The 12,043-nt window shown below is 40.9% G+C and overlaps 1 protein-coding gene across 1 annotated transcript; it reads right to left on the bottom strand.

Moving 5' to 3' along the window:
* Positions 1-5,966: 5,966 nt before the first annotated feature.
* Positions 5,967-8,442, bottom strand: LOC123486195 (zinc finger protein with KRAB and SCAN domains 1-like). Its single transcript, XM_045217440.1, has 2 exons — positions 8,425-8,442; positions 5,967-7,643 (listed from the first exon to the last, which is right to left on the bottom strand). Exon 2 carries the CDS (start codon positions 7,287-7,289, stop codon positions 6,354-6,356), a length of 936 nt encoding a protein of 311 aa, XP_045073375.1. The 5' UTR covers positions 7,290-7,643; positions 8,425-8,442; the 3' UTR covers positions 5,967-6,353.
* Positions 8,443-12,043: the final 3,601 nt, after the last annotated feature.

The following is a 12,043-nucleotide window of genomic DNA, read 5'->3' as shown; positions in this document are numbered from 1 at the left end:
GTTACAAGATGACATGGCGTCATACCCTGGGTTGTTCTGAATAGAATGAGCCTGTTTGTTGTATTGTGAAGAAATTTGGCAGGGAACACGCAACAAATTTACGATCTGCGCAACAAATTTACGATCTGCTTCTCTGAATTGCCTTGTGAAAGCCTAACACTGTAAGATCGTATTTTGTAACTTAGCTAGTCATGTTGGCAATAGAACACGCTTTCAAATGATGCCCACCTAACCAGATTGTGATTTAAATCGACTGTTTTTTGGAATGTGTAAACAACAGTAATTGTGTGATGGTGGGGATGCAGGGCTGTGTTCAAAATCAAACTTGCTTTAGTTCCTCAAAAGCACAGCTAGGAGAGCTCAAAACAGGACCTTATAGTTGACTCTTCTTTGAGTCATAAAAGTGCATTGAGTTAGTCCTCTCACTCAAACCCTTGTCATTTTTCTTTCTTACGGTGCCCCAAATTTCCCATGAATATTCTTATGTTATTGAATGTATCCAGAGTATTTTCAGATTTCGTTATTAACAAACGCGGCGAATATTACAGTAAATGTAAAATACACATAAACTCAACAGTGTAATGTTTGGATTCAGTCTTGTGTCAGATTAACTGTTTTGTCCTCACCTTTAGTCTAATAATTTTCCCATAATCCCCAAACTGTTCCATTTTGATTGGTTATTCATATGCTTTCCATATTTCTTCTGTAAGCAACATTTCAATTTAGCTCGATCCATATAGGCCAAATCCCACGAGTATAAGGGTTTAAGCCTCAGCCTATTAAAATCGTTGATGTAGTGGCACGTGATCAAAGGCTACATGTTAGCTGTTCCCATTACATAAGCCTCTAATTTCCTGGCGGCATCCCTTTTGTGTGGCCGTAATGCCCCCTAAAAAATCTGAATGTTTAGCTTTAAATGTTGATCAACTATTCGGCTATTTCTTCACATTATAAGCGCAGCGATGCGCACACAGCAGTAGGCTATAAGCGCGAATGTTCCATTAGTGGGAAACAATCACAATCATCAAAAGTGACCGCAAATGCGATTACATATGTAATGCTTTTATTATAAAGGTGCATTTCTATGGTGAAGATTATCTTCCCCAAACTTGAAACTCACGTACTGCATATGTTTGCCAGTTAGGCTCTACCCTTATTTGACCTGTTCTTGCCATAATATGGACTTGGTCTTTTACCAAATAGGGCTATCTTCTGTATACCCCCCCCCTACCTTGTCACAACAAAACTGATTGGCTCAAACGCATTAAGAAGAAAAGAAATTCCACAAATTAACTTTTAAGAAGGCACACCTGTTAATTAAAATGCATTCCAGGTGACTACCTCATGAAGCTGGTTGAGAGAATGCCAAGAGTGTGCAAAGCTGTCATCAAGGCAAAGAGTGGCTATTTGAAGAATCTCAAATATAAAATATATTTTGATTTGTTTAACACTTTTTTGGTTACTACATGATTCCATATGTGTTATTTCCTAGTTTTGATGTCTTCACTATAATTCTACAATGTAAAAAATGTAAAGATAAAGAAAAACCCTTGAATGAGTAGGTGTGTCCAAACGTTTGACTGGTAGTGTACATCCATGTGCTTTTTACAGAGAAAATATGAAGGAGGTCTATACAACATACGTTTATCGTGCATAGTTTTTTTAAAAAAAAGTTGAAGAGCCTTATTGACTTGTCAGATAGCTGTCATGTACCGTAACCATCATTGCTTTCCTGGTGGCAAACACCGCTAAAGCGGTTGACCCGTAAACAACAGTGTTCATTAACCGCAGGTTCGAGCCCCCCCTTGCTTCAAGCATTCCTTGTTAAGGAAAACAGTTTTCACGCATGGTCCACGCATATGTGACGAAGTGGATGATTATAATAATGCATATATAACATTGTACATGTAAGTGTCAACCTACACGTCTATGTAATATAGCCTATACTAGAGTAGCGTTGATTATTTATGTAGCGGTGCCAGTAGCCTATGTATCGGTCTGCATTTTTACATTGAATTCATGGATTTCACATGAGAGGGTTCCAGCAGTGATTCATTTTTATTTCCATAGGTCTATAGCCCACACTCACATTGTCGAAGTGAATTGAAGTGTACCATACAAAGTCCCATACGCATTAATAACTTATAGCATAAGGAGGACACTATATGATGTGAATGAATGTAGGCTTTAGCTCTACTGTTGATCGGAGTTCCTATAGTACAGTATATGAGAAGCAGAGAGTTAGATGACTTTGTCAAATATAAGTAATTCACCATCTGATTAGACAAGTGTCTTCCTCTACCAAGACTGTCAATTTGGAATCTTTTACATACTGTGCTAAGCGTGGGTTCGAGTCCGGACTCACAATAAACTTATTTAAAAGAACTGTAGTGAGAGTGCAACCTGTAATCCTAATCTATAACACTTTGTAATGCTCGTCCTCGAGTCAAATAAGGCATATGTGACGAATTAGATTATTATAAAAATGCATACAAAACATTGTAGGCATACATTAGGTGTACACATCCATGTAATATAGCCTATGTAATATGATTATTAGGCCATAGCAGTGTTTGTCTGCAAGACTGAAGAAAGAGGTCGCTCCTTATTAAATTCATTCTTAATCTTCATTTTCAAGCTGTTGGCTGTAGGCTACATCCCTTCAACACACTAATGTGAGATTCGAACCCTTACCACAATTACATGGAGCTAGGCACTCTACACAGAAAGCAATTTGACCAGTCAGTCAAATACACGTGATGCAGTTGTTTTGATTATCAGTACGTGCTGTTATACTTCTGTTAAGGACGCTTCCATGAACAAGTGTTGGAACACGTCCAACTACGTTGATGATTTTATTTGCCTGATGCAGAATTTGTTACAGGAAATAATCACAGCCACCTGGTAAGGTTACCATAGGGCTAAATGTGCAAGCTTATGTAATGGGAACAGCTAACACGTAGCCTTTGATCACATGCCACTACGTCAAGGATTTTAATTTGCTGATACTTAAACTTTACCTTTAACGTAAACTTTTTCTAATGTTCGCAAGTATGGCCCCAGTGTGTTTACCCATCCCCAATATGTTTGAGTCCTATACTGTAGTTACAGAATGACTTAATTGTTGTTAAACTCATCATGGACATAAATATGAGTCCGCTATGATAAAGCAAGTCATCATCAGACAAGCCTGACTAAACTATTTTGATGTGTACTGTAGGTGTTTGTTAGTGTGTGGGTATATTTATTTATATTTAAGTGTATATTGGTAATAAAGTGCTGTCGGTGTATGCAGAACAGGGTGAGATCAGATGTGATGTTTACTAAAGAGAGAGAATGAAAGCCTTAGAATGAAAAGTCCCATTTTGTGTTTATTAAACAAACAAGTTTTAAAGAAACCATATGAAAACCACACATACACGTCTCAACAAAAAATCTGCATCAACTTGATAAACTGCATTCATTTTCTAATTGAAAATTAAGTAGTATAATCAAAGTAATGAAATAGGCATTTGTTAACATCACATATCCAACACAGTACAAACACAATATGTAACAGACTTTTTAGGCTTGTATGTGGCTTATACACATTGTACAAAACATTAGGAACACCTGCTCTGTCCATGGCATAGACTGACCAGATGAATCCAGGTGAAAGCTATGATCTATCACCTGTTAAATCCACTTAAATCAGTGTAGATGAAGGGGAGGAGACAGGTTAAAAAATGATTTTTAAGCCTAGAGGCAATTGAGACATGGATTGTGTGTGCCATTCAGAGGATGAATGTGCAAGACAAAAGATTTAAGTGCCTTTGAACGAACGGGGTATGGTAGTAGGTGCCAGGCGCACCGGTTTGAGTGTGTCAAGAACTGCAATGCTGCTGGGTTTTTCACATTCAACAGTTTCCCGTGTGTATCAAGAATGGTCCACCACCCAAAGGACATCCAGCCAACTTGACACAACTGTGGGAAGCATTGGAGTCAATATGGGCCAGCATCCCTGTGGAAAGCTTTCGACACCTTGTAAAGTCCATGCCTCGACAAATGAAGGCTGTTCTGAGGGCAAAAGGTGGTGTAATTCAATAGTAGGGAGGTGTTCCTAATGTTTTGTACACTCAGTGTATATCACACAATGTATTTGTATTTATTAGGGATCCCCATTAGCTGCTGCCAAGTGAATGGTTTGTCCCAAATACAATGCTTTTAGTTGTTTATTTATTTAAAGATTTAGTACTAGCTTATTACTTGCCACCCATTCTAAAACTGACTGCAGTTCTTTAAGTGTTGCAGTGATTTCACTTGTTGCAGTAGCTGACGTGTTTAATGTTCAGCATGCATATATCGTTATTTTTTTGCCATTTTTACCATACCGCCAACTTTTTTCGGCCTTTACTTTATACCTGAAAGGTATTGCCGGTATCAAAGCCTAAACTTTTATTTCTACCTAACGACCTAGTAATCAATTCGGTAAAGTTCTGCATACGGCTTAGTATGATACATAGCCGTAATTCTGAGGCGGCATTGACATGCACTACGCTCTTAATCTCTTGATGGTTGCTTGGCACCACCCTGTAACCATCCTCCCGTCAGTTTCTAAACTTTGAGGCATGTCACTTCGCCCATCTTTTCGCATAGCCCACCACTAAGTGTGCACTGTTTTCTTAACCACAACTGGATGGATCCATAAAGAATTACTGTGGGAATAAATATCACTGAATGACAAACATGATGGAATAAAGTAGGTTAATGCAATTGAAGGCATGTATCAAATTGTTGCTTGATGAAACTCCCAAAGTCATCCAACCGTTGTAATACATTTGAAGCAATAGCCTACCCACGTGGTCAACTAGATGATCATTTCAGCACCGTTTCGTTTGGGACAGCGCCATCGTGCTGCTTTGAGACAAGCGTGGGGACTCAATGTCAGATTTTTGATTTCATTGAATCTCCGTTTGGATATTTGTTAGGTTACAATTAGACTGGGGAAACGTTAGCTAAGTTGAGGTGAGTGCTGCTCATGATCATGTTGTATAGTTGGCTCATTTATTAGAACATTTTGTCAGCCTGTAATATAGGCCGTTTAATATGCAGTTTAACAAGTGGATTCTTTTGCTCTTCACTCGCAATCGCTTAGTAGCCTAGGCCTACTCCTGACCAAAAGCCTGTGACTTCACCGACTTGTCTCAGGCTATTTGGTTAATTGGTTTCTGGCTGGGCAAATCAGAAACATATAGCATGCAATAATGTAGCCTAAATCAAGTGTAGCCCTATTATTTTGCTCGATCGCGTATAGGCAACTCCAAGCTTATCTTCTATCAGTATCATGATGAAGATAAGACCTTACGCCTGCTCCCTAACAAAGTGGAGTGAGGGTAGGAAATAGATTAAACGTGGATCAAAAAAGCATGGGTTTGGGCTCTGTTTCAGTATCTCTTTTTTAAATGACAGCGGTTGTGTAGGAAAATTTTTATTTGCATTTTATTCCATTATTTTCTTACTATAAAATACATGTGTGTTGACTGATCGGGGTAGGTGTGTCTTGTGTGTTTAATGAACAAAATAATGAACTATTGATTTAATTCATTTGGACGTAACATAATTAAACTCAATATGCTAGGCCTATTCTATTCCTTTGAAAATACATTTTATTAGTCTTATGTTTCTTAGGACCTGCTTGAAAAAATGTATAATATATTTATTTTTGATGGTGTATATTCAATGGATTTATTAAAATAAACGCCCACCAGCATCTGCACACCACTACTACCACCACTCATCACCTGGATGCCGGCATGCGCACAGCAGGTATAAAATGCATATGCAGGCAAGAATGTGGTAAAAATGGACCTGTTTTTAAGGGGGTCCTATAAACATTGCCCTCTTTTTTATTTTTACAAGCAAAATACAGTGAAAGCAGTAATAGACACACAGGCTTTACTCAGTGCCAGCTCATTGGTAAAGATTGAAAAAAGTAAGGGGCCTAGACAACTGCCCTGGGGAATGCCCGACTCTACCTGTGTTCTGTTAGACAGGTAACGCTCAATCCACGATATAGCAGGGCATGTAAAGCCACAACATACATTTTTCCAGCAGCAAATTATGATCGAGAATGTCAAAAGCTGCACTGAAGTCTAACAAAACATCTCCCACAAGCTTCTTATTATTAATTTCTTCCAGCCAATCATCAGTCATTCTCGATCAAACCAGGAATATTCAACACTGAAATGTGTTACTTTCTCTACTCCAAATGCATCTGTGGATCTTTTCTGCTGACAACAATGAAAAGTAATCTTTGTCTTTAATGCAGGGTTTGATCTAAACGTAATAAGCAATAACATGGAATTGTTTCTAGTTCATAGAGTGGAATGGTTTTTCTGCTGGTGTATCCTAAGGTATCTCCTCTCTGAGAACCTCTTCCCGCAGTGCGGACAGGCAAACGGCCTTTCTCCCGTGTGGACCTTCAGGTGCCTCTTCAGGCTGCCAGCCTGGGTGAAGCTCATGTGACACTGGGGGCAGCTGTAGGGTTTCTCCCCTGTATGGACCCTCTGGTGCCTCTTCAGGTCACTAGACTGGGTGAAGCGCATGTGACACTGGGTACAGCTGAAGGGTTTCACCCCTATGTGGACCCTCTGGTGCCTCTTCAGGTCACTAGACTGGGCGAAGCGCATGTGACACTGGGTACAGCTGAAGGGTTTAACCCCTCTGTGGACCCTCTGGTGAATATCCACATTCTGGGGGCTGCTGAAGCCTTTGTTACAGAACATGCAGAGGAACTGTTTCTCTTTACTATTGCATGATGTTGCTCCCCCTTCCCGAGCCTGGGCTCTAGCACTGTCGTTTGAGTGCAATACCTGATCGAAAAGGACGTGGCCGTGTGAATCGGAAGGCCCCATCGACGTGGACACTGGGTCACGGTCCCCGAACGCGTATAAAGGCGAGTGGGTCGCAACATTTGGATTTGTCTTTAATCTTTCCCTGTAATCTAAGAAATATCTTCCCTGTGAGTGTCCGTCTCCGAAGTGATTATCTGCATTCCATGTAGGAGAATCGTTGTCCTCCACTTTCACAGTCACTTCATCTATGACCAGACCCTCCCCTTTCTTATCTTGGCACCCTTCAGAGTATACACTACTACTGTACTGGTTCCAGTCCCCTCTAGACAGATCAGTCTGTGTCTCTAAACCCAAGGATATGTTGCCAGGGTCCATCTCTGTAGCGTAAGAACAAGACGGATCATCACCGCCAGTGTCTAATGCGTCACCATCACCATCCTCACGAGAATGAACCATCCTCTCGTTCTGGTGAAATACCGGTACATAGTCTGAGCCGGGAGCAGGAGGACAGCCCAGTCTCCCCAGCCCATGTCTCTCTGGGTCTGATCTGTGGTCAGATGCTGTGTGTAAGAGCCTGTGTGTTACAGTTAAAGTCTTGGTGTCTGTCTCTGACTTGAGGACGGCGTTCTGCGTTCCACTGACCTCCGTGATGCTGCGTTGGGTCCTGGGCGGCGCTGGGGTGGTGGTGTTGTCCTCCGTGGCTACAGGGGGCGCTACAGACCCTCCAGTCTGGATGTCTCTGCTGTGCCGTGGGTCCTCCTCTCCTTCAGACCGCTCCTGCTTGACCCCAGGACCTGCAGCCTCTGCAGACTGACACAAGAGAGGAGGTTATTATCGGTACATTAGTTAAATTGGATAACAAAGAGTACGTTTACATGCACAGTAATAATGTGATATTAAGCTGATTATGGCAGTAGGCAGATTATGCAATAGTTATGTAAACACCTTACTCTGCTTATCTTAATTGCCGTAAGGTCAAAATCGAAGTAAGCATACGCCGATTAAAACACCTGGTTTTCTGAGCCATCTTTTGAATTATTAGGACATGTAAATATCTTAAATCGGTGTTCCAGCAGTGTATTTGATCTGTGCATGTGCTAACCCCAGTCGAGCGAGCCTCCCTCTTTAGCGCTAGTGAAATGAGTTTGGAACAACTGAATGTATGCATCTTAGAAGTTGTTTTCACATACAAACTTTACAGGTCCCAACTCAGAATCAAATATGCTTCCCAAAAATAACATGTGATACAACATTTATTTTGATTGGCGATTTTCTACATTTATCAGAGTGCCAAGAGCTAGCCTTTCAGATGTGTCCATGTAAAGATGATAATTAGGGAAATCATTCTTCTTGCAAAGCATGTCAACGTTTTAATCAAACTATTATATTAATCTGACTATCCACAATAATCGCATTATTGTGTGCATGTAACCGTACTCAACGTCGTAGTGAAGTCTCACAAGCTCCCCTATGGCAGATAAATTAGGATGCACATGTAAGCAAGTGAATAGCTGAGGGCAGCCTTTCTGAAATAAAAGGGCCACATTTGATTTACAAAGTAACAGGTTTTATGCAACACTAATACACTAACCTCTATCACAATAACGTGCTGGGTTGAGGTTCCACTCCCCTCATCAACAGTGATTGGTTGGTCATCTCTCCATGTATTGTGTCCTGCTGGCTTCACAAAGCTCCTGTGTCCTCCAGTGAGATGTCCTTCACCTGAGAGTGTGATTGGGGTAAAAGAGGTGTTTGGTTAGGTGTAATAAAGGCCTAGTGCACTAATTTGGTGGGATTTTTTATTTTTTTGGGGGGGGGGTTTAATATCTTCATGTTTTACATTTCGATTTATCAGGGGGAGCTGCAGCACACTCAGCACCCCTACTTCCCGTGGCTATGTTGACACTGTCTACAATTGGCAAGGATGTAAGGTAACACTTCTCATAACTTCTTATACTATACTATTAATTGATTATGTATTATGTTCCATGCATCACATTGTTTTCATTGAGTAAATAATAGGAAATGCAGTAAATCAAGATTTTGGTTAGAATATGATAGTGTCTTTGCCAAGTAATCATACTATCCAAAAACTGACTAAGACCCAATTCTGGGTAACACATCTGAACACATGCAGAGGGGAACGGTGCGACATACAATTAGCTATATACAAGAATTTCGCTACACCCGCAATACTAAATATGTGTATGTGACCAATATAATTTCATATGAACGGCGAAAGGCCGCGCAGTCTAGGCTTTCTGCAAACTGTACCTCTTGCCATTCCTCTGTATCGGTCAAGGATCTTGACACTACTGGGACGACTGACGAGGACGCGCTCTCGTATTGTCCTCTCTGCGCGCTCCCGTGCCACCTTCAGTTCCTGTAGCTGTAGTTTCCTCCGCAATCCCCTGTTTTCTTTCCGGCTTTGAGTTATTTCTAAACGAAACACAGCATAGTCGTCGTCTACGAGTTTACAGATCTCTGTCACGGCTGCATTCGCTAGCACCTCCATGATGGAGGCTATTTGAGTGTGAAAACCCATACAGTTAGCCATTGTTAGCAGCTAACAAGCGTTACCTAGATAACATCTATCAACTAAGTCCCGTCTCCAATGCGAATTAAAGACTACCTGGGGTAAGTATATGATGCTGTGCCGTTAAATGAGTCATACGTTTCAGTTACATGGTGTTAATAAATGTCTAAACAATAAAAACGATTACGTGGAAACTGTTCTTGGTACCGCTATGAAACGGTTGTGACTAGATAGAGTACAGCTACGGACGAGATTTACAATTGAACTACCGCGAGATTCTGGACTTTATTACGATGATGAGTCGGAGTCGGATATCGCTTAGATTTGCTTAAAGTAAAAATCAATAGAGCACGCCAGCTTGTAGTCCTAAAACCCGGAAATAAGTTACCTCTGGTTCTTTCAGCCATCCCTATGGGAAAACTGAATGGGGAAAGGATAGGGGCCGAAAAAAAGGTCTGAGGAAATAAACTACAATGTATCAAATGAATCGTCAGCGCACAGATACAATATAACCTAGCCAATTTGCCCTGTTAAATGCCAATTCAGCCTAAATGTGTTATTTTCAAATGAAAACTCAGTCCCTATTGACCACCCGTTACCTGCACATTTATCTCCTACCTCTAGCTGCTATTGCCATAGCAAAAGTGATATTCTTCTTCTTCGATGAGGTTTAACTTCTTCTTCTTCTTCAGTGGGGTTTATGGTGCATTACCGCCACATACTGTACTGGAGTGTGGGCCAGAGACAGGGATAAACTAAATCCAACCTGCCAGCCCTGTTTCTCTTAAAAAATATAAAATATTTGACACTATATCTAATGACGTTCTACTCAATATACTCTTTAAACGAATTTCCTGTATCCCCTTCTCCCTCATACTAGATCTCACCCTCTCTCTTTCCCTCTGATACTGCCTACACTGTAGCAATACATGCTCCACAGTCTCTGTTTGCTGACAATAATCACACTTTCCTGTTGGATGCTTTCCTATCACATTTAATGTCTTATTCAACTGGCTGTGTCCCACCCTTAATCTTGTAAAAATAGCCTCCTCTCTTCTGTCCCTTCCTGCCGTCCTCCCCTCCCCGACTTTCCTCTGTACTTGAAATAAATGCCTTCCCTTATTATCTCTATTCAACTGCTCCTGCCATCTCTTCACCATCACTGTATATATCAGTCTTTTTGCCTCTGCCTTGCTCATTGAAACTTCAACATCAACATCCCCACTACTAAGTGCTTGTTTAGCCAGTACATCTACTGCATCGTTCCCCTACACCCTCACATGGGCTGGGACCCAAGTAAATCGTATCTGAATACCCATCTGTTTAAAGAGGTTTAACGGCGGTTGGCATCCAATTTGTTGCATTACCACCACCTACTAGACTGGAGTACAACTCCCTTATATTTTGCTTGAAAAATAAAATAAAGAAATACCCTACCATCTAACACTACACTCAGAAATTCAAAAATAAATATTCAAAAAAATATTATTAATAATTAACACCACCCTACTCCACTATTTAAATATATTCATTCCTACCTCATGCCCTCAACCTGAAAGGATGGGACATCACCGCTTAACACACCCTGTAACTCTTCTGATGTCAAGTCTCGCACACCCAAATACCTCTCTGCAGCTGCCACCACAACCTCAATTTTCTTAGACTTACGTTCCATCCCTGCAGTACAATGAATAACCATTGCTATAAATGTTAAAAATCCAATCTTACTGAAACATATATCACTTGTTGGCCTATCCCTCTGTACTGGTACATACAGTTGAAGTCGGAAGTTTACATACACCTTAGCCAAATACATTCACAATTCCTGACATTTAATCCTAGTAAAAATTCCCTGTTTTAGGTCAGTTAGGATCACCACTTTATTTTACGAATGTGAATGATTTATTTCAGCTTTTATTTCTTTCGTCACATTCCCAGTGGGTCAGAAGTTTACATACACTCAATTAGTATTTGGTAGAATTGCCTTTAAATTGTTTAACTTGGGTCAAACATTTCAGGTAGCCTTCCACAAGCTTCCCACAATAAGTTGGGTGAATTTTGGCCCATTCCTCCTGACAGAGCTGGTGTAACTGAGTCAGGTTTGTAGGCCTCCTTGCTCGCACACACTTTTTCAGTTCTGCCCACAAATGTTCTAAAGGATTGAGGTCAAGGCTTTGTGATGGCCACTCCAATACTTTGACTTTTTTGTCCTTAAGCCATTTTGCCACAACTTTGGAAGTATGCATGGGGTCATTGTCCATTTGGAAGACCCATTTGCGACCAAGCTTTAACTTCCTGACTGATGTCTTGAGATGTTGCTTCAATATATCCACATAATTTTCCTTCCTCATGATGCCATCTATTTTGTGAAGTGCACCAGTCCCTCCTGCAGCTAAGCACCCTCACAGTATGATGCAGCCACCCCTGTGCTTCACGGTTGGGATGGTGTTCTTCGGCTTGCAAGCTACCCCCTTTTTCCTCCAAACATAACGATGGTCATTATGGCCAAACAGTTCTATTTTTGTTTCATCAGACCAGAGGACATTTCTACAAAAAGTATGATCTTTGTCCCCATGTGAGTTGCAAACCGTAGTCTGGCTTTTTTATGGCGCTTTTGGAGCAGTGGCTTCTTCCTTGCTGAGCGGCCTTTCAGGTTATATCGATATAGGACTCG

Source organism: Coregonus clupeaformis, unplaced genomic scaffold (assembly GCF_020615455.1).
Source record: "Coregonus clupeaformis isolate EN_2021a unplaced genomic scaffold, ASM2061545v1 scaf1058, whole genome shotgun sequence".
Taxonomy (NCBI): Eukaryota; Metazoa; Chordata; class Actinopteri; order Salmoniformes; family Salmonidae; genus Coregonus; species Coregonus clupeaformis.
Note: the sequence above shows the minus strand (reverse complement) of the source record. Positions and strands in the feature narration are given on the sequence as shown.